General features: G+C 40.0%; 1 protein-coding gene across 1 annotated transcript in view; it reads left to right on the top strand.

Moving 5' to 3' along the window:
• Nucleotides 1-6: 6 nt before the first annotated feature.
• Nucleotides 7-23,494, top strand: part of TTC26 (tetratricopeptide repeat domain 26) — a 56,535-nt gene continuing 33,047 nt past the window's right edge. Inside the window, exons 1-6 of the mRNA XM_026868586.1 lie at nt 7-407; nt 6,730-6,844; nt 14,419-14,468; nt 16,078-16,223; nt 17,500-17,671; nt 18,079-18,153. Of these exons, the coding sequence (XP_026724387.1) occupies nt 231-407; nt 6,730-6,844; nt 14,419-14,468; nt 16,078-16,223; nt 17,500-17,671; nt 18,079-18,153 (735 nt within the window). The 5' untranslated portion in view covers nt 7-230. The remainder of the gene's footprint in view (nt 408-6,729; nt 6,845-14,418; nt 14,469-16,077; nt 16,224-17,499; nt 17,672-18,078; nt 18,154-23,494) is intronic.

The following is a 23,494-nucleotide window of genomic DNA, read 5'->3' as shown; positions in this document are numbered from 1 at the left end:
CGTCACCGCCAGGGCTGCGCCCGACCCGGCCGGGGCGGCGGGGGGCTCTTCCCCTGCCTTGTGTCCCCCTCGCCTCCTCCCGCACCCCTTAGGCCCATTTGCGGCAGCTTCGCCCCTCGCGTCGCAGAGCTGGGGTTGGCATGGGAGGGTTGCCTGCCGCTTCCCTCAGAAACGTGAGAGCAGCCCCACCACAGTGGCATCCCCAGCTGCCAAACCACCCCTGATATAAGATGGCCCAGTATCGTTTTGATTATCTGAGGGGCTTTACAAATTGTGTGGCAGCTGACAAAATACGTACATCCTTCTCTATGAAGTTTAAACGGCACGTGGGTGAGCAGGAGGAGGATGCAGACCTTTGGATTGGATACTCTGCCTTTCATTTGGGTGACTACAAGAGAGCACTGGAGGTAAGGTGGGAAAATCCTTCTCTCCAGAGTTGGAAATCAGAATGTTGTGATAAAGCGATGACAATGGGAGGAAGATGTTCTGTATCAGGGAGCAGTTCTGCCAGCCAGTTAAAGTACGAATATATAGTAGTAAAGCAGATGCTATGGAAAGCAGTTTGAATTGGGAAAAAAAGGTATTTGCATATGAAAATAGACATTTTAAAATGTTATCTATTGTCTGATTTATTACTAGGCTCAGTAACCTCATTTGCCCTTTTAAATGTCATCGTTCATGTCCTATATTTTCCATTCCCTTTTTGCAGCTAGCTTTCCACAGTTTTGTTTTTAAGATTTAGTTATGTTTTTGTCTTCGTTGTGTAGTTTGTCTGTAATACATATGCTTTTAAAATTCTTTCTTTAGAGGTTGATGCCCCATGCCATTTAATGTACTTTGTTCTTTATGTTTTCTTGTATTAGGTAATTCAATGAAATGAGACATTCATATTCTCCATAAGAGACATGTTGATTATTCAAATACACATACATTTTTAATATTTGCACCATACAGTGGTGTTGTATCTCCTTCAATGTATGAGTCCATATGCAATTCTTGTGCTCATTTATGTCTCCAGTGAAACTTAATTTATTGCCATTGTCCCTGGGATTCCTTTATCTTCTCAGTTGTGCTAGCTTATTTCTCTGTGGAAGTTAAGACTTCTACAGAGTGTGCAAACCAGAATAGGAAGCATTGTGGAGTGGTGTGGTGATACCCACAAAGCTGTGTTTAAGCTAGTAAAGATTTGAAAACAACTCAATCTGCCTGAATACTGTTTGTCTCCTTGCTGTATTCCCACAGATGTGAACTGCTGGGTCCATACAAGGCTGTATTGCACTGTCGAAGGCTTATGGTTTTGGTCAATGTCAGCTAAGGGAGATCTCCACCACAATGCACTGTGAAGCATAACTGAAATATATCTGGTTTTGCAGTCTTTTAACTTGCTTTCCCTGAAAGAAATATTAAAACCAGATGTTAAAGGATTAACAAAAGAAAATAATCATGGATAAATGGATTACAGAACAATTATGATCTTTTCTCAGATAAAATTAGGTGTTTTAACTTAATAAAAGCTAAAATTAGGTTTAACTATAGTAATACCTTGTCATGTGCACAGGATTCATGTGAGGTGGAAATAGAATGTCTAAAGCTTCTGAGTAAATTTGCAAGCCACTTTCCCCCTTAAAAATTGAAGAGGAAACATCTATTGGAGATTAGAAATGCTCAATGAATCAAATTGAGAAATTGACAGTATAGAATGTAGAATAGTAATACAGGACATAGTGGTAACTTAATATTCATGTTTAGAGTTGTAGAATTTAAAGATTGTGAATGTGATAATCAGTTGCTGTAGTTAATTTATACCTAGAGAGTGGAAGTTTAAAAGACGAAAAATGTTTGTATACAAGTGAAAAATAGCTTGCAATCGCTTTGAAATAAATTTTGCTATTTGGAAGACCCCGTAGGTGCTTTTATAGGCAGAGAAGATTTTAAATGTTTCCTTCAACGAAAAAATATCAGATTGATTGATTGATTGATTGAAGATTAGGTTTTGTATGTGGTGTTTGGTTCACCACTAGGTGATGCTGTTGATTCAGACTTTGAAAAACTGCAACGTAGTCGTCTTTTTCCCGTTTTTCTGCTTGAGTAGGGACAATAAAAGATTTGTGTGCATGGTTTGTGGTTGGTTTGGGATTTTTTTTTTTTGTATGTGTGTGTGTGTGTGTTTTAAGTGAGAGATCACAGGGCCTATCTTTCCAGATTTGAGACTGATTTTTGGCACAGTGATGAGTCCTGATAATGTCTTCGTTTTATGGTGGCAAGTGAAAGATGAGCCTGTGCATCTCAACCTAGTTTTTTTTGGAACAGAACACCATAGTTGTAATTCCCAAGCCTGTAGTAATCAAGGGAAACGGTGCTGACTGTGGAGGCTGAATTGCCTTTCAGTTATCAGCTTCGAGATCTAGTGTAACGCGTACCTTCTCTGCTATATTACAGAGGCATTGTTGCTGTATTTCTAAGGACAAATTCCATGATCATCTATACTCTCGAGATCTTGGAGCACTCTTTAGGGAGTGCCAAGAGCATTGTTAATAAAATACTCTGGGTAGAAGATTTTGCAGAATTCTCCAACATGGTATCACACACAATCTAAATGATTCATGTTCCTAAGTGCCTGCAAAAGTGACAATGCAGAGTCTGTGTCACTATATTCCTGGTTCCTGGTTTTTATTCTATATACCTGAGGAGAGTCTTCAGAAATTATGCTGCTTGATAATCCTTTTATTTGTAATTACTCTTTCATAGCGAGCCAGGCATAGCAAGCCAGGTGTATGGCAACTTTTGGGGAGGCTTGGGAATTGGGTGAGGTGGCCATCATCCACTACTGGGAGAAGCAGAGAAAAAATGAAAAACACGCAGACCTCCAGGTCCAAGAATATCTTCAAAGAGAATGACAGCAGAATATCTGGCACATTCACATAAGAGAATTCGCATTCTCTTATAGGCACACCAACAGTCATGTATTCTCCAGGTAGAGCTCTAACCTCAGCTTTACTAGGGTCACACTTTCCCCTTCTTAGTAGGTAGATGACTTTCTCAAAGGGTATGCCACCAACACTGGTCTGATGGGATCATCTCTACTACTGTACACCAGTTTACAAATGGTACTTGCACTGGACTTGACTCAGAGCAATCATGGTAGCAGTCCCTCCCTGGGGACTCTCTAGCTTCCTTCACTGACAAATTGATTTTTACTAGTCCTCCTGGCATCATATGGCAGACAGAACTTCCCTAGTAGATGGCAGCATTTAATTAGTTTTCTGGAGTCTTCCACATCTACTATCCCTAATGGGGAAAAATCCACCTTTCTGCCGTAAATTGTTCATAGCATTGATCTTAAACCTTTCCTGAAAATTTTCCCAGTTTCACCCAAGAACCAGATTCAGAGCATCAGTCATGATCAGAGCATGATTCAGTTTCTGAGCTGCCTGATCTTATAAATTGAAGCAGCCAGGGCCTAAGAAAGGGACGGTTATAAGACATATTTGAGGTATTGACAGTTGAAGAGACAAATTGACAATGACAGGTGCACTGCTAGGTTGGATTCAGGAACAGGTTTCACATTTGCACTGTGCACCTCTTACTGGGCTTAGGCACAAAGGATGCAGGCGTGATATGGCTGCCAGACATGATAATGCCATTCTGGCCCATCACTTGCACATGTGAGAGCAAAGCAGATCCCCAGGCTAGAGCCTTCAATGCATTGTTTCTGTCAAAATCTCACAAACTACAGCCAGCAATTCCAACAGCCTCTTCTATCTGCTGCCTCCCTCCTAGCAAAGTATCAGGAGCCATTCCACCTCTTCACTGGGTGGGACCTCCTGCCTACCCTGACTTTGATCAGCATAATTTCAGTCAAATAGTAAGTCATGAACAGGGCTATACTAGGGTAATGGTTCATCCATGAGCAGTATCTGGTCTTGCTTGCGTACTTCTGCGGGAAGTGTGAGAATACAGGCACACTCAAGTTCCTGACAGCTGAACCTAGAAAGTAAAAGATGGATTTTTGGCTTGGGAAAGTTCTCTAGGCTTCTCTGTCATGACTGTAGCCAGGTTAAGCATCTCCACACCTCCTTCGAGCACTTGTGGGGCAGTCTTATAGGTTGGCCTGTTTATTGGCTCTTTAGGATCTGTGTTTACAGGCTTGAAGAATCCACACAAGTAATATGGGTACTAAGCAGAATCTCACTGGCCTCAGCATTGTCATAGTTGTAGGCAATCAATCTGGCAGCCTGCTTTTGAGGAAAAGAGCATGTGTCTTGTGATAGGGACAAGAGGTGAAGGAGGGTGAAATAGCAAGAAGTTGTTATGCTCCTGGTTGGCAAAAATATGCCACAGGTCAACTGTTGGGAAAGCTTTTGGAATATTTAGTTAGTTTGTTTTTTTGGAGAGGAGGGGGGGAAAGCTCTTGTGAAGTAGTCTTTGAGAAACTTATGTGAAATGCCTTTTATTGAGGAAAGGGGCAACAGCACATGCTCTGGGCTTGTGGCCCAGAACTACAGGGTAAGGAGCACTACTAGTCCTCATTTTTATTTACTGTGTTTCCATAGATTCACACTGGTACTGCTAGAACACTCTTTATTTATTGCTTGCTTTGAATGGCCAAGCCAGAACATGACTTGTGTTTATGCACTTTGTCTTTTCTAATTAATCTGCCTGAAGCCATAGCTGAAAGAGACCTTTGGGTGCATTTAATCAGAATGGATTTTGAAAGATTCCAGATGGTCCCAATAAACAGCAGTGGCCTGACTCTCAGAGCTCCATGACAGGCCTATGTTAAGATTGAACTAGCCTCAGTAGGAAAGGTTGGCCTCTATGTAAATGTTTGGGGGGTTTATTTATTTATTTTAAATCTTCTTGAAGGACAGCTAGTCCCTAAAGTACTAGCAAGACTGAGCTGGCTTTTAAGGGCATGCCTTACCAATATCTTCTCTGTTTGGGACTGCAGTTTATTTTCACTTGGCAACAGAAAAAACAGAATTCGTTATGCTTGCAAACTGTAAACTTTATTGCTGTCAGTATGTTTCTATTCTTGGGATTCACTGTCCTTTGGGCATGGCTTATTTTATCTAGTGCTGTATATACATCTGTGCCTTTCCCTCAAAGGTAAGAAGTCTTCCATCCATAGTGGCACAATCTGGGAAACTCTCCCTAGGCAGAGGGAAATTCCAGTTCATATGTTTGGAAGATGAGTACAGAGTCAACAAGGGGTAGTGTTGCTGGAAGGCATGAGAGGTGTGCAGTGATTGGGAGTATGTGGATGGCACTCTTTCAGAAGGTCTTGTGAGAACCTTGCATGACCCTGCCTGCTTTGCCTTACGCTGCTTGTTGCACATGGCTGGATGGAGAACAGGAGCACGAGCAGGAGGCGCTTTAGCTGGGATCCTTCTTAGTAATTTAACAGAAACCTGAAAGAGGAAAAAAAAGGCATTGAGAGGTCTACCTGCCTCTGTTTTTAGTACCTATTGTTACACAGAGCAAAGATGTTTATCTTCAGGAATATTACTGTTCAGTAGCTGCAAAGTTTTTTTCATTAGAAAAAGTATAATGAAAGACTTCCCTGTTAATTTTTTACCATTTCACAATTAACAAGACATTAAGTAGTTTATGTGGCAGTATTAATGGATATGTAATGAATGTGGATGTGTAAGAAATATCAGAATATGGTATCTGGTGATTTTCTGTAGCTGTTGGCTGTAAATCTTAAAATGGGCAATGGTGAAGTTAGGCACAGTTTAGTAATATTTACTATAATTATATCTTTATCTATTAGGAAATCTCGAATTTGCCCAATACCAACTTCTAGGCTTTTATTTTAATGCAGTGGTCTCCAGTCAATTTTGATCATGCACCCCTATCAGTAAAAAACTTTGGAGCATGCACCCCCAATATACACAGATGCATATATTTATTTATAAATTATATACATGCACTACTGTACTAAAATGTATTATAAATCATACACAAAAATAAAATTTAAAAAGAAATAAAGATTAAAAAATCACTATTTTAAAAATAATTATTTTAGTTATTAATGGTACCAAAGAATTTTTCTTCTTGCACCTGATGGTATTGTCTTGCACAACTGCTGGAGTGCACACACCCCACTTTGGAGACCACCGTTTTAATCTGTACTGAGACATTACCTGCAGGTTTCTGAAAGCATGTTTAACACTTGCTTCAGTAAGTATTCACAGGGAGATTTTGTTTGTGGCTCCCAGGCTTTGACTGGAGAAGTCAGGAAAACGTTAGAGAAGACCGAGGAAAAGTTGGTTGTTTTGATGCCTTTAACTTTATAATTATAAAATATTATTATGTTAATAATTTATTTACTTTTATAATATGTAAATATATAATAATATAAATGTTTTTAATATATTTATAACTTCAGTAATGACAGAATTGATGCTACTACAGTAAAAATTTGTAGCACTGCTTGTTCCTGTTGTCTGTTCTATTGCTGTAAACAAAAAAGATCTAGGGATGTATCTTAGGCTAAAATGTAACAGTTTCGTTGTAAGAACTGCAATGAACTCAAGAATAAGTTGTGTGATCTCAGTAATTTGATGATGAATTGTAAAATGGTGGAAGAAAAATGATATTCAAGTCTATTGCATCTTTTATCTATATAATATGTATAAAATATATTATTATATAATATATAATGATATTTAATTCAAGTCTATTATGCATTTTTTTAAAAATCAGCCCCCTCTTTTATTACAGGAATATGAGGCCCTAACCAAACAACCAGCTTGCAATCCAGATGTTTGGGTGAACCTTGCCTGTACGTACTTCTTTCTGGGGATGTATATGCAAGCTGAGCAAGCAGCCTTGAAAGGTGAGATGTCTCTGACGGAAAGGACTACTACTTGTTGATTTGAATACTTCAAGTGATTTCTAGAGAAAGTATTCAATTTCTTTTTTCATAGGAATAAAGGATATTTTTGAACAAAGATTTTGGGGTTGGGGTTTTTGTGTTGGATTTCTTTTCATTTAACAGGTGACTTGTAATGCAGTTTGCTTCCTAAAAATACTTTGGGCAGGTAGAGCAGCTGGAACTGAAGCAAGCATCTGCAAAATAACTTCTCTTATTAATTTCTAAATATAAAACCCAGCATATGCTGACCAGCAACAGAAAGTTACTTTTCTTTTGACTGATTCCATGTCTCTGAGCCAGTGCAGATAAAACTAATTAGGCTGGTGACATTTTCGAAAAATAAGCATCTGAGAGAGTTCAGCATTGCCCCTCATGTGTACAAGAACTCTGTTTACATAGTTTCAGTGACTTAATAAGTGGTCTTCTTGCCTTCTAAGTCAGATATTAGGCATGTGATTCTTCAAGACGTGGAGTTCACTGCAGTCACACTGTTACAGTTCTACTTTAATCTGAACACGCATAGAATAATTTAAAGAAGAGGAATGGAAATTAGATTCCAAGGCAGTTTTTACTGCCTAAAAATGTTTCTGAAATTTAATTTTGTTACCCATCACTTTCTGTTTATCTTAGTGATTTATATTGTTTCCCATAACGATAGTATCTCAGTGCTTTCTAAGTAGAATAGTAGTGATGTTCTCAGTCAGCTTTTGACTCTTGCCTTTTTAGGATAAAAGTGTTATTGAAGTATGGGTTTTCTCCTGTCTTTAGTCTTCTAGTCTTGAGCTGAAAATAGGGTAGGGAGAAAATAATGGTGTACTTTCTCATACTGTGGAGCAGTGCCTTCAAAATGGACAGTTTTGTAGTATTTTTTAGAAATAATTAGATTCTTGTATCCCTTTAAAATCTTCTGAAATATCATGATGAGCTTGAATCCCACAACTGGAAATGTTTTCTTTCTAACTGTAAAAAGTTTCATGCAGAACTTTGTGATCTGTATTGTTGAAGAGATGCATAAATTTCTAATATTCAGAGATAATAATTTAATCTTCAATGTATCACAAATTTGAGCTTTGGAGATTACAGTCTAGGACTTGAACTGGAATCTAAAAATATTGGGCAATAGAGCCTGAGGTGTCACTTTGACCTAAACCATAGAGGAAGCAAGCAAGCAAGCTGCATCCTGTACCAGTTGGAGTCATTGACATCAGCTTCACATCATGCGAATTGCAATAATCCATTCTACAGATGACAGATACACAGCTGGGCATGCACCTTTATTAATGAACTGGAAGTGAGGGAAGGTTAATTTTTCATGCCCTGTCAGATTAGTTCGTAGTTGCATGGTGAGTGGCAGGGTTAGTGGTACTTAGGTGCTGGAGGAAAGGACAGGAATATTAACACAGGAGTGCAAGACATAGGCAGTGTAGCTGGGGGAGGGAACAGAGAATAACTGAGTGCTCTCGCTAGCAGTATCAGTTGCTGATTTTATGTAGTTGTTTAAGGACAGCATTCCAGTTTTTGCAGTGAGATGATAAACCTTTTTTGTGAGTACTGTAATACTGATGATTTCTGGCTACTTAAGTTTGGTGGGAAGGCAGCAACAGCTGAAGATTTGTAACACTTCTCTCCACTGAAGACTTTCAAGTGTTGTATATTCCCTTTTCCACTCCCATCACTTCTGTCTTTCTTACATTGAGATTTAACCATTTTATGTTCGCTCAAGACAGATCCTCTTTTAGGTATTTTTAACATTTTAGGATAGCATCAGTGATGGCTGTTCACAATACATTATTGACAGCTGAGGCCATGACATCTTGTGATCTCTTCCGTGGTTTGTAAAGATCCTGAAGAAGCAAAATATTTCATTGGATATAGACACAACAGGTGAAGTCTCTAGAAGAATACCATTTATCCTGTAATGCCTTGAATACTGCTGAAAAAATGATAGATAGTGTTGGGCTGCTTACCACTGCTACTTTGGGGTTATTTTGCCTGAATTCTTGCATACTGCTTGCTGTTTATTGTTGCAGTTATGCTAAGCCCCTGAAAGCAGCATAGTACTAAAACAAATGAGGGAGAAATAAATTATTTTCAGCTATAATTTTAAATTTTTACAGTGATGGAATCACTGTGTGAAAGGGAACATAAATGTCAGCTAGCTTTCTGGAATAGATTTCCCACACAAACATGTAAATATCTAGAAATCAAATAGAAATTCTTTCTTGCTGTTGCTTTAGAAAATTCCTGTCTGAGGAAAAATATGCAGGATACTTAAAAATTAGGAAATTAGCATTAAAAGCCATGAGGTAATTATTGCATTTCATACAAGATACATAGTCCACAATCTCTTATGGAGCAAGGTTTTATGTTTCTTTTTTAATACATGTGAAGTGTTCTCTTAGTTTATTGTTACTGAATTAAAATTTCATGTTACATTCTCTCAGGAGAGAATAAATCTGTATATCAAAAGTCATATAAACCAGAATTACTACAAAAATAACCTAAGAAGTAGAACAAAAAGGCAATAGAGAAAAATCCTTCTTTGAAGGTTTTTCATTACAGTTGTACTTTATCTCCTCTAGGCTTTCTTCCCAATTCCTCTCAGATATTTCTGGCATCTCCTTTTTCCCTGCTGTTCCCTTACATTACAGTTACTAATATTCCTGGATCTGAGGTGAAGGTAGTTACTTCAGGTCAGCTACTGTAGTTTCATAGTCATCCCATAGTGAAGCTGCCAAGTGATGCTGCTTTGTTTACTTGTTTTGCATCTGTGCTCTCATACATTGGCTGAAAATGTTTTCCGTGCTGAATGCTAACCCCTCCAGTCTTGGGAAAATGAGGCTGAACATCTTCATCTTGATTTAATAAATAATAATAATAATACGTTACTATTTTTTAATTATAAAACCAAATAATCTTACGTTGCATTCCCAGTTCCTGTGCCTTGCAAAGGACAAGGACCAGAAACTTCGTCAGGCACACTTGCATGGTGATCCTAGTGTTTAGAAGCCTGCATAATGCTCTCAGAAGCTGTTGGCTAGCACTGCGTTAAGAAATACACAAGAACTAACTGTCCTTTTAAACCACAAAATGTGCACATAAGTGGGACTGTAGTTAAATCTGTTACGAAAATTAGTCTTTTTAGGATAAACAGAATTTTGCAATTAAATTTAAGATTCATGCACAGACAGCGTTGTGTTGCTGAACCAGTCGATAAAGTTCTTTTTTTTTTTTTTTTTTTCCCCCTCCCTTCTAATTTTTGATGGGCAAAGCTTTGTAGTTACTTTACTTCTTCAGAACTCCACATGTGTCAGATCTAAATGTGGTTTAACTGAACAGAGATACTTCTCATTTCGCAGCCTATACTGGAAGGAGCAGTATCGTACAAAAGCAGAATAGAGATAGCTTAGTAAGAATGATGACATTTTCCCAAACCAGTTTTGCTTATGCATGTACTAATGTTTGCCAGGTGTCAGATAGTTGTCACCAGTGAAAATGTGCAGTTACAAGTGGTCATGGAAAGGTTGTAGGGTTTTCTTTTTCTTTACACTGCATGTTCACCTACATGAAAAATTATCTGCTTTCTGCCTGTACTATATTTCTTGAGAACAGTAGTGCATTAGTTCAGTTTCATGTTAGCTGTGGTTTTGAACCAGCAGACTCTGATATATGGAACTTTCAAAGTGCACAAGTGAAAATATTAATTAATACATATTTAAACTTTTAAAACTACTAACCTTATTTTCTTGTTTTACTTTTTAAAGTATGATGGAAGCTACGCAACATGAATAATTTTATACTTCAGTTATATTTAACTTACTCTGCTTAGGCATGAATGAAAAGAAATGTTTATATATTGCAAGTAACTGAACATAGTTGAAACGCCTTTTAAGTATTTTGGTAATGAGAAAATTTCAGTGAGTGTCCCCTGTAAATTTCATTGAAGAAAATTATGAACAGTTGAGCTATTCAGGTGTGTGCAAGCATGAACCTCACTGTTGGACCATGGTTTTTTCCAAACATTTTTCCCATACCCTTGCGTTTTCCCTCCACCAGTGAGACTGTGGTTCTGAGGCACAGAGAGCTTCATTCAGCTACTGTACTCAAGTGAGCAGGACGTTGTTTTGCAGGGACAGGAGAATAAAGTTTCCTGTGGTCATATTTTCTGTGCTGTCAGGCTGGAGACATGTCAACACTGTTCCATTCCTACCAGCTCCTGCTGTGTACGTTTAAGATGTGTTCTACATCTGTTAATGTGTGAAGTGCCGTTATAGCATATGCATTGTATCTGCTAGGTAGGATTTGTTAATGCAGGATGCATAACTAGCATTGCCTTGTACGCTTACAAGAGTGCACAGATGCCAGACTGTCCATGACTATATTTCATCATCTCCTTACTGCCTGTGGCAGCAATTTCTAGTGCCATTTCTAGTGAGCTTTTTGCTTAATAATTAGTGAAGATAATTGTCCTCACTCTTTGTGACTGTTTATTATATTTTAGCAAATACTTCACTAAGTGCCTGTTCAGTGTCAGCACATAAAAATACACAGAACACTTCTAAGGTCAATATCAACTATGACTTTAGCGCCTGGAACATCAGTCCTGATCATGACAAAAATTCTAGCTTAGGAATATTGGTGCGTTTCCTATCTGGAAAGAGATAGCACATCCAGCTACATCATTAATGCCTTCAGCACAAGGGCAATACTAGACCTGGAGTAGGGTCCAGTTTGTTGCCATGCAGTATTGTTATCATGTTTGTTATGATCCCTAGATTACTTAGTACTGATTAAAAAAATAATAAAATGTACAGTCATCTTCTTGAAAAAGTAGTACAGAAAAAGAAGATTTGTGCTTCCTTATGGCGTTAATAGATCAGTAACAATGAAATTTGGTAGCAGCAGAGAGTAATAAAAGAACAAGACTAATGTCCTTTAAAAATCACTATCTCTGAGGCAGTTGTATCACTTCCAGCTCCAGTGATTGACAACAGCTTTATCCAAAATTCATAATAAAACTATTTCTGGAAAATAATCTGACCTTCATATATTTCCTTGTCTTCCTCAAAAAATACATTTTGCACTGGGAGAAAAGAAACTGCTGATATTGAATGTTTCTATGGTTCTGCTTACTATACCAACAGGACTACATTTTTTTGGTGTTTACCTCTCTCCTCCTCTGGCTGATGTTAAGTGTCTTATTTTAAAGAATATCAGATGGTTAGTCTCATATAATATCTTACAAAGCAGGACATTTTTTCTCCCTCCATATCTCCGTGCACAACACAAAACTCAGGTTTCATCTTTTGCCTGTTTTTAGGTGTAAAATAACATGGACTAACCCTCCAGCTTTTGCCAAGAAGTAAATAATGATTTTGATGTCAGATCGGATGCCAGGTTTGCGAGGGCAGCATTGCAGTCATTGGTTGACCAGGGAAACAAGAATTCCTTGGTTTATATTCTTGAGGCAGTACTGCTTGCAAGTGATGATTTTCACAGTGAAACTAATGCTAAAACCCACTCAAAAAAAAAAAAAAAAAAAAAAAAAAAAAGGCAAAACCTACTCAGAAAAGGAACTTCAGTGTCTTTACCCATAGTGCTGTGATCATACAGTATGTTATTTTCAGTGTAAATCCCACAATCTGTCCTGCTTGTATTTTTGGAGTATTTGATGACTGAATGTTTTGAATTGTGAAGGGTGATTGTGGTTGTCTTAAGTTTCACACAAAAGCACATGTGGGGTCCATGTGCAACCCTTCTAAACTTTGATATTAAAATGTATCGGTTAATGCTGGGGCACATGTGGAGTTACTGCAGTATCATTGCTGACAACATTTTGAAGAACATGCATTTAAATTAAAGTACTCTTCACTTTCTAAGTCAATGGATGAAATAATTTCTAGAATATGTTACCCTGTCAGTTATACTACTGCTGCTTATACAATATGGATTGTAGATCAGAAACACTTTCTGTTCTTTAATAATTAAGCTAATGAGAATTCCCACATATATCCTAAACTGAAGACCATTTAGCTTCTTAACAACTTGATGCTCTGTTAGTAATACCTTTCAAGATGTTGTGGTTTTGTGAGTATGCTCTCATACTGCCTTTGCCTTTTGGGACTCCTCTGTTCTAGCAGTTCTTTAAAGATATATTCACTGTCCTCTTTTTCTAGGAACATGGTTAAATAACACAGCTTGAGAAGGAGGAAAGGGGAGAAATAATTGTTGTACCTATCAGAAGTAGGTGGGCAGCCTTACGCTGCCAACCTGATGAGAATGGCCTGGATTTTGGCATTGTCCGCTGTGTTACAAAGTTTTCCTACTATGTGGAGAAAGAGTAATAAGTCTGGAAATCTCTCCCTAAATTGCTTTTAAAAAAAATAAAAATGTAACTTATTACTAGAAAATTCCATCTGGGGCAGGGGGGGGAGAGGGAAGAGGTTTCGGTGGTTTGAACCCTCTTTCATGATTTAGGATGTCAGAAGAATTATAGCCTTGTATTACAGGCCATTGCTTGCTAACTCTGCACTTTTGTGGCCTCATAAACACAGTAAGTAATTCTGTTTTGTAAAGATTCCATGTACGTCCTTTCTGTGGAACATAGGTTGCCAGCTGGTTGGTCTGAGCAAGAATGAGAGTGCTCATTAACAGAGTAGGCTAAAGAAAATACAGGAAACAAGGGAAGTCTTTTTGAAAGATTGCTTGCAGAAGAAATTAATAGCTCTGTTGGACGAGGACCTTTGTCACTCTCAGTGAAGCACAAGGCTCTCTCTAGTGACTTAAAGCTCTACAGTTAACAATTTGTGTCATATGGAGTGAGTTAAATGGAATTCATTAATCCTGCTAGAGCAAGAAATTTAATGAACTTCAGCGGCTCTAGAAAGGAGATGTCTCCCTTAAATCTCTCACCATATCTTAGTTTGAATCTTACCTGCTCTGACTGAAGGACTTTTTCATGCGCCTTTTGTTCCTAAGGACAGAAGAAATATTAGAACTAAGTATAATATAATGTGCATACATAACAAAATGGTAGCAGCAATGGGTTCTTCAATACACTGGAAGTTGACAAGATTCCTAGAATTATAAATCACAACTTACTTCAAATATGACACATCATAGAAGAAGCCTTGACTATGAATTTATCTGTTGCTGCATTTTGTTTTGTAAAAGATGCTGTGCTGTGTGTCACAAAAACCCAGAGGATTATCCAGAAGGCTCAGCAGAGAAATGATGGCACCATTCATAAAAGTTTTAAAGCTTGTGAAAGACAAAGGCCAGTAAAAAGTTATTTTCATTAGGGATTTCAAAATAAATGATCAGGGAATGAAGATAGGAAGCGGGAAGGCCTTTAAACTGCTGTAAAATGGGTAGAATGTGCCCCAGGGCATGTCCTGCAAAGGCTATGTCAGTACTGGGGCTAGTTAATGAAAGAATATGGGTGCATCCATGTCTGTTGAGAAAAAGAGGTAAAAATAAAAAAGAAGCACTCTGAGTTGTTCTTTGCAGCAATATTTACTGAATTTTCCTTTCAGCACCTAAGAGTCGTCTCCAGAACCGTTTACTCTTTCACCTGGCACATAAGGTATTACGTCTTCACTCACGCTTTGTTTTCTTTTCAGTTTGGTAATGTGTAATTTATGCTGGCAACCTATCAGAATAATTAAAATGTCTGTGATGGCAGGAGAACAAACGTTTTCCATAACTACCCCACTGTATTAAAATATGGAGGAGAAAGTAAGTGTGAAAACATGATCTCAGAATAGATGCCCGCAGCATGTATCTAAGGAAAGTCTTACCAATGCATTTCACATAAGTCATACAACAGGAACCTTATGGTATTTTGATCATGAGGAACCTGGAACTTGAATAGAATCAGAAATGTATAAGACACTATTTTTCTTTCAAGTGTACCAAGTTTTTCTAACTTGCAGCTGTCTTATACTTGGCAATTTGACCAAAATGGTCTATATGCTATTACTGATCCTCTTAAGTCATTCAGTATCCAATAAATAATACTGTTTATAGCATGAAATTGACTTTAATGTCAAAAATTAAATGCTTATTTCACCACACATAACTATCGTCCCTTAAATTTGGTTTTGTACCATCTTGTGTTACACTTAACAAGTATTATGCTACTGAGAAGATTGAGATGAATCCTGAATGTTAGCTTTGATATCAGATTCTCTTTACTTAAACCTCTGTTAAATTTAAGAAAGAAATCTTTAAACAGTTTTGTAGTAGCACGAGCACTTACAGATGTTTGTGATAGAGAAGCTGAATAATTCCTAGTTGATCTAGTTAGTCTTTGGATATTAGGGGGTTTATGTTATTGTAAAGCCCATTGCCTTTAGTTCTGTTAAGCAACTTCTCTTGCCTTTGTACTGGAGTATCATTTTGTGACTGGCTTAAAGAGAAAGGAAAATTATTTGAAGAAAACCAAGCAAATAGATGAAAAACAAATACATAAGATAGAATTTTGTGTAAATAGAATTCAGAATTACTGTTAAATCAGCAGAACCAGCAAAGAGAACCACTGGGATAAGTGATTTGAGTAGACTAATTAGATGAATAGCCTCAGCTTTACTGATGTCATACAAATATAACAGGTATGTTTAACTCTGTTCCTTGTTTTTATCCTTGTGTGTGTGTTATGTGCTATGCAGCAATGCTTTTAAAAATAAACCATTTAGTTAAAGAAACTGGAATTTTAAGGGGCTAATGAAAGAGAATTTGTTAGTGCTGTAAAGAAATCTTCTGGAAATTAGTGCTAATGTGTTAGCAAGTCTTGCATTTTTGTGCTATCTGTAAGAAATAAGATTTGGATCTACAAACAGCAAAATTTCTGCTGGCTCGAGTAGTAACAGTCAAATCATGTGTTGCAAAACTCTGAAATAATTAATTAATCTCTTCCCTTCTTATCCATCAAGACATGTGACATGTAATTATGTCAAAATCACACCTTAAAGGAAAACATGTTCTTAGTTTTAGCCTCACATTTATCCAGTTTCAACTGGTCTCCCTCTTTAATGTTTGGCTTTCTCCACTGGTCAAATTATCTTTAAAGTAACAGAGGTTTTCCATATGTTTAATATGAATCACCTGCTGTTTGCCAGCAAGGACAAAACTAATCCAGTCAATTAAAACATTTTTCTCATTGAAGTCTTCTGAGAATGTGTCACACTTTTTAGTTCAGTGATGAGAAGAAACTGATGAGCTCTCACCAGAATCTGCAAGACATTACAGAAGACCAGCTTAGCTTGGCATCTATCCACTACATGCGGTCCCACTACCAAGAAGCTATTGATATCTACAAACGCATTCTTCTTGATAATCGGTGGGCATTCTCTATTCTAAACCTTATTGTAGTGTCTCTGATACTGTTGGTATTTTAATTAATTTTAGTTGCTTGGTTTCTAAAAGTAGGAATTATCCCCAATTACTATGTCCCTTTCCCGCCACAAAATGTGCACAAGTTGCAGCCCCCTCAATTTTGTCTACTGCAAAACATTATTGAAAAATGCATGTTTAAAAAGAAGTCTGCACTCTGTTGCTTTCTTTTAGTGATGTTTTAGTATAATTCATTCTGTGATCTTTTTTAATTTTGTTATTTAATTCTGAAATGATATATGGTCTGCTTAGAAAAGACTGCTTAGTCTTTTTCTTTTTTCCCCCTCTGATGGCCAGTCTGGTGACCCTTGCTTGTGGTTACTGACTTCTTCATCTCTTAGCCTTTCTAAGTAGGGTTCAGTTCTTAGGTTTTATGTAGAGACTTCCTTGTATTCCTTTAAGTCTGAAATTCTTTCCATTTCTATTTATCCTGCTATGACACTTGGTAGTTTTTCCTGCATATTCTGCAAGTCCTTAGTTCAGAATTTAACAAGGAATAAATTGAATTCTTAAGTGGCTGGAAGTATTGTTTAATCAAATAGAAACTGCTGTCCCAGAATACATAGCAATCTTTTAGCACCTTCTGAATGCTTCAGAGAAGTCCATCATAATGTATGTAAGTATGTCATGTAATGCTTGGGGAAAAGATTTTAACTTCCAAGTCCTGTAGAAGCAATCACTCAAAGTGACCTTTGTAACAATTATCCTTCTACTTAGTGTTTCCACAAATGCCTGTCTTATTTCTGTGTCTAGTTCTTCTGGCTTGATAGCTTGTAATAGCAAGGATTTTTTTTTAATAATTGTACTTAGTATAAGATAATAAGATCCATTAAAATATTTTCAAAGGTTTCTGCGCATATTAAATGTCTTTGCATGTATTGTGTACAAAGTCCTATTCTGCCAGGCCAAATACAGTGCTCATGTTCTGTGCATTTCCTTAGTGTGAAGTTGCTACCATTCCCCAGATTTGCAAACCAGAAGTTTTGTAGGTGATTCTTTAAAGCTGCAGTACCTGCCATTGAAAAAACTAATGCAAATCTGCATCTCTGCATTCTTAGTTAACAGCCTAGAGCTCTAAAAGCTCTAAGCATTTCTCAGAAACCCCAATTTTGATGTGCTTGTAAAAGATGTATAGACATGTGAAAGCTTTATCACTGATTTTAATGTTCAATAGTATAACTATCTGGTGAGATTTAAATGTTCTCTTTAACTCTTTCCTGCAGGGAATACCTGGCTTTGAATGTCTATGTGGCCCTGTGCTATTACAAACTGGATTACTATGATGTATCACAGGAAGTGCTAGCTGTGTATCTTCAGCAAGTTCCTGACAGCACCATTGCTCTTAACCTTAAGGCTTGTAACCATTTCCGACTTTACAATGGGAAGGCTGCTGAGGTATCTATTGCACAGCCCTTTGGTTCACCTTTATTTTATTTCAAGATTCTGTAGAGGTTTCTTTTCCTTATTACCTGTCTTAATTAGTAATGTTGATAATGGCCTTTATCTTGTCATAGTGTCCTTCTCTGAGGAATGTCACCTATTTCAGTTTCCCTGGTATTAAGCCATCTGTCTACAAGCGTGCACAGCGGTCTTACAGTTTTCCCAGTCCACTTTTGATCTTTTGTCTATATGTATTATCCAATTGCTAAAAGCATCACATAGAAGTCGAAGGCAGAAATCTTCCAGTTACCCAACACTGATGGAGGTATCTTTATGTCAGCTTTGGGGCTCATATGAAGCTCCATTTAGGCTTGTGTGCTTTTTAATGTAGTGTTAAACTTTTGGAATGTATTTAATTCCAGACAGAGCTCAAGAACTTGACGGACAGTGCCTCGTCGTCTTTTGAGTTTGGCAAGGAGCTCATTAAGCACAATCTGGTGAGTAATGTATTTTTTGCATTTAATAGGAACTGCACTCATTTCTAGCTCTTTTCTTGATGATTCATAAAATGAAATGTTTTTGGAATGGCAGACCCAATAGAATGTCTGCTGCCATAGATGTCCCATTTCAGAAATCCTACCTGTATAATCAATGTGCCATCAACTGTATTTTTTTCCCTGGAATTTTTCCCTGTCAGTTGTGACAAGAAAATAATAATGCTGTTGCTTTTATACCCGAAGACATATTAAAATAATTTATGTCCTGTAAGACTACCTTTGCAAGATATTTTGTGGAGCCCAGCCAATAAGGACACCTGCCTGGTTATCCAGGCAGGTAACGATGAGGTGGTAGAGAGAAGTCTTAAGTCATTCAAAAAAGACTTCAAGACACTGGGGTGGCTAATTGAAGGCTCAGGAGCTCAGGTCGTGTTTTCATCAATCGCTCAGGTGGAAAGGAAAACTACTGAAAGAGGGTGGAAACCATCTGATTAACACGTGGCTCAGAGACTGGTGCCGCCATCGGAATTTTGGGTTCTTGGATCATGGCGAGGTTTATAAGGCACCTGGTTTGCTGGCAACAAATGGGACAGATGGGATGCAGCTGTCCCAGAAGGGAAAAAGGATTCTGGTGCAGGAGTTACCAGGGCTTAATGACAGGGCTATAAACTGAATATGAGGGGGGATGGGGAGATAACTGGGCCTGTTAGGAACAAGCTCAAGGGAAGCATGCCAAGGCTTGAAGGATGGTGGACTGGTGAGGGCTCTCCCTCTGCCACTTAATTTGAAAGAAGGTAAAGATGTTTAGAAACTGTGGAAGCACCTGAGAAGGGACTGGTAGGGAACTTGGCCCATGCTCACAAAAAGGTGTTGGATTTGTTAGCTCATCTCAAGTGCATCTATACTAATGCACGCAGTATGAGCAACAAACAAGGGGAGCTTGAGGCCATAATGCAGCACGAGAACTATGACATAGTAGGTATAACAGAAGCGTGGTGGGATGCCTCACACAACTGGAGTGCTGCAATTGATGGCTACAAGCTCTTCAGGAGGGAGGGATAGACAGGGAATGAGAGGCAGTGGAGTGGCCCTATATGTAAGAGAATGCTATGAAAGCTCAGAAATCAAGTATAGTGATAACGGGGTTGAGAGTGTTTGGATTAGGTTAAAGTTCAGTCGAGCAGATCTTGCTGTGGGAGTCTGCTATAGACGCCCCAACCAAAGCAGTCAAGCGATGAATCTTTCTATGAACAGTTGAGAGAAATCTCAGAGTCACTTGCCGTTGTTCTTGTGGGGGACTTAAACCTCCTGGGTATCTGCTGGGATCACAACACAGCAGAGAGGGAACAGTCCAGGCGGTTCCTGGAATGTGTGGAGGATAACTTCCTCACACAGCTGGTGAGTGAGCCGACCAGGGAAGGTGCCTCCTGGACCTGCTGCTTGTGAACAGGGAAGAGCTTGTGGGGGAGGTAACGGTTGGAGGCCGTCTAGGGTGCAGTGATCATGAGATGATGGAGTTTTGATCCTTGGAGGAACAAAGAGAGGGGTTAGTAGAACTGCCACCTTAGACTTCCGGAGGGAAAACTTCAACGTGTTCAAAAGACTGATGAACAGAATCCCTTGGGAGGCTGCCCTGAAGGATATGGGAGTCCAGGAAGGCTGGACATACTTCAAGAGCGAAGTCTTAAAGGCACAGGAGCAGGCTGTTCCTGTGTGCTGAAAAACAAGCAGGCAGGGAAGGAGTCTGGCCTGTCTAAACAGGGACCTTTGGCTGGATCTCAAGAACAGAAGGAGAATCTATGACCTTTGGAAGAGGGTGCAGGTCTCTCATGAAGACTGTAAAGATGTAGTGAAGTTATGCAGGGAGAACATCAGGAGAGCCAAAGCACAGCTAGAGCTCAACTTGGCTACAGCTGTTAAAGATAATAAAAGATGTTTCTATAAATTTGTTAATAGCAAAAGGAGGATTAGGGAAAATCTCCCTCCTTTACTGGATGCAGAGGGAAACATGATAACTAAGGATGAGGAAAAGGCTGAGGTGCTCAGTGCCTACTTTGCCTCAGTCTTTAGCAGAGGAACTGGCTGTTCCCTAGACACCCAGCCTCCTGAGCTGGGACATGGGGAGGGGAAGCAGATTGAGTTCAGCACAGTTGAAGAGGAGGTGGTCAGAGACCTGCTACACCCCTTGGATGGACACAGGTCTGTGGGACCGGATGGGTTACACCCAAGGGTGCTGAAAGAGTTGGCAGATGTGCTCGCCAAGGTGCTTTCCATGATTTACCTGAAGTCATAGCTAACTGGGGAGATCCCACTGGAATTGAGAGTGGCAAATGTAACACACATGTACAAGTAAGTGTGCAGGTTTAAGCTCTGCCAGGACCGGAGAGCACGTTGCTGTTGCCCCTCCCCCACCCGCAGCCGGTCAGGCTGGAAGTTAAGCACAGACCCCGGGCTAAAATAAGAAGAAATTTAATACAACAGAGTGATAAAACAATTTGAACAACAACAGTAGCAATGATATACAACAATAAACAGCAATAACAATGAACAAGACAAACAATATACAGAGAAATACCGCTAACTGGTCACGGAAACGGGTTCCCGCCACCGAGCCCACCAAAGAGCAAGGTAAAAAGGTTCCGCCCCTGGACCTGACATCAGCATGGTATGAATAACCCGGCTGGAGATCCCTTCCCTCTCTCTCTCTGCTGGGGAAACTTAACCCTATCCTAGCTGAACCAAGACATAATCCACCCCTTTATTCTATACCATCTGCGTCATGTCCAGCTGCCATTTAGCAGTTAACAATAACAAAGTAATAATTTACAAAGGCACAGCATAATTTATGGCATGTTCTCACCCAGAATCAAGTCCCCCTGTGGTACACATCAGATCTCTCCATTGTCCTGCATCACCCACCAGGTGCACTCATGTCCTTGGGCAAAAGCAATCCCGTGGATGGGTTTGCCTTTACCTTTGCCTGGCACAGGACTAAACCAGACCATTTTTCCCAATATATTCCTCATGCTCACCACAGGGACTTTATCCCCATCTACAGCACGTGGAGGTTTCGACTGAGCCGGCCCAGCTCGACTGGCAGATCCTCTTGTGTTGACTAGCCAGGTGGCCTTTGCTAGATGCGTGTCCTAGTCTTTGAGGGTCCCACCTCCCAGTGCTTTCAGTGTGGTTTTTAACAGTCCATTGTAGCGCTCGATCTTCCCAGAGGCTGGTGCATGGTAGGGGATATGGTAGACCCACTCGATGCCGTGTTCTTCTGCCCAGGCATTTATGAGGTTGTTTCAGAAGTGGGTCCCATTGTCTGACAATTCTCTCTGGGGTGCAGTATCGCCACAGGACTTGGGTCTCAAGGCCCAGGATGGTGTTCCGGGCGGTGGCGTGGTGTGCTGGGTAGGCTTCCAGCCACCCAGGGGTTACTTCCACCATTGTGAGCACATGGCGCTTCCTGTGGCGGGTCTGTGGCAGTGTGATGTAGTCGATCTGCCAGGCCTCTCCATATCTATATTTCAGCCATAGCTCTCCATTTCGCTGGGGCTTCACCCGCTTGGCATGTTTGATTGTAGCACGTCTTACATCTTTGGATGATCTCTGCAGTGGTGTCAATGGTGATGTCCACCCCTCGATCTCGAGCCCACCTGTATGTTGCATCCCTCCCTTGGTGGCCCAAGGTCTCATGGGCCCACCGGGCTATGAACAGTTCACCTTTGCGCTGCCAGTCCAAGTCCACCTGAGCCACTCTAATCTTAGCAGCTTGGTCTGCCTGCTGGTTGTGTCGATGTTCATCGGTGGCTCAACTCATGGGTACATGGGCATCCACATGGCGCACCTTCACAACAAGGTTTTCCACACGGGCTGCAATGTCCTGCCATACTTCAGCAGCCCAGACGGTTTTACCCTTACGTTGCCAGTTGCAAGGTAAAAAGGTTCTTCCCCTGGACCTGACGCCAGCATGTTATGAATAACCCAGCTGGAGATCCCTTCTCCCTCTCTTTCTGCTGGGGAAACGTAACCCTATCCCAGCTGAACCAGGAGAGAAAGGCAGAAAGGAGGATCCAGGAAACTATAGACCTGTCAGTCTGACCTCGGTACCAGGGAAGGTCATGGAGCAGGTCATCTCGAGTGCCATGAAAAGTCATATAATGGACAACCAGGGGATCAGGCCCATTCAGCATGGGTTTATGAAAGGCAGGTCCTGCTTGACAAACCTGATCTCCTTCTACGACAAGATGACCTAACTATTGGACGAGAGAAAAGCTGTGGATATTGTCTACCTGGATTTTTGAAAAGCATTTGACACAGTTCCCCATAGAATTCTCAGAAAAACTGGCTGCTCATGGCCTGGATGACCGTGCAGTCTGCTGAATCAAGCACTGGATGGATGGACGGACCCAGAGAGCGGTGGTCAGTGGAGCAAAATCCATCTGATGGCCGGTCACAAGTGGTGTTCCTCAGGGCTCGGTGTTGGGACCATTTCTGTTTAACATCTTTACTGATGATCGTGATAAGGTCATAGAGTGTATCATCAGTAAATTTGCAGATGACACCAAGTTAAGTGGGAGTGTCGATCTGCATGAGGATAGAGAGGCTCTGCAGAGAGACTTGGATAGATTGGATCGGTGGGCCAACGTTAATGGGATGAGCTTCAACAAGGCCAAGTGCCAGGTCCTGCACTTGCGCCACGACAACCCCCTGAACGGCTACAGGCTTGGGGAGGTGTGGCTGGAGAGCTGTCTGGAATAAAAGGATCTCGGGGTTCTAACTGACAAGCAGCTGAACATGAGCCAGCAGTGTGCCCAGGTGGCCAAGAAAGCCAACAGCATCCTGGCTTGTATTAGAAATAGTGTGACCAGCAGAAGTAGGGAGGTGATAGTGCCCCTGTACTCTGCACTGGTGAGGCCACACCTTGAATATTGTGTCCATTTTTGGGCACCTCAATATGAGAGGGATATTGAGGTGCTGGAGCAAGTGCAGAGGAGGGCAACAAAGCTGGTGAAGGGCCTGGAGAATAAATCCTGTGAGGAGCGATTGAAGGAGCTTTGACTGAGGAAGAGAAGGCTGACCCTGAACTCTTATTTAGTGCAACAATATGAGCAGAATTAATATAACTTGGGAAAATAATCTTCATCCAAAATGTACTTAACAAGGAGCTTGTAGGGAAAAGATGCTGATAAAGGCCAAAATACTTGTGTGTCCTGCAGTAAGAGAGTTACTAATCACCTGTTAATTTTCCCTGCAGTATTACTACTTTGATGCACAACCGGTAACAGTAGATTGCTCTTTCTTAATGATATGCAGTTACTTGTTTTGTTGTTTTTCAAGAGCA

The sequence above is a fragment of the Athene cunicularia genome (assembly GCF_003259725.1).
Source record: "Athene cunicularia isolate RWA chromosome 1 unlocalized genomic scaffold, athCun1 chr1_part2, whole genome shotgun sequence".
Taxonomy (NCBI): Eukaryota; Metazoa; Chordata; class Aves; order Strigiformes; family Strigidae; genus Athene; species Athene cunicularia.
The sequence above is the reverse complement of the archived record's forward strand: the minus strand, read 5'-3'. Positions and strand labels throughout refer to the sequence as shown.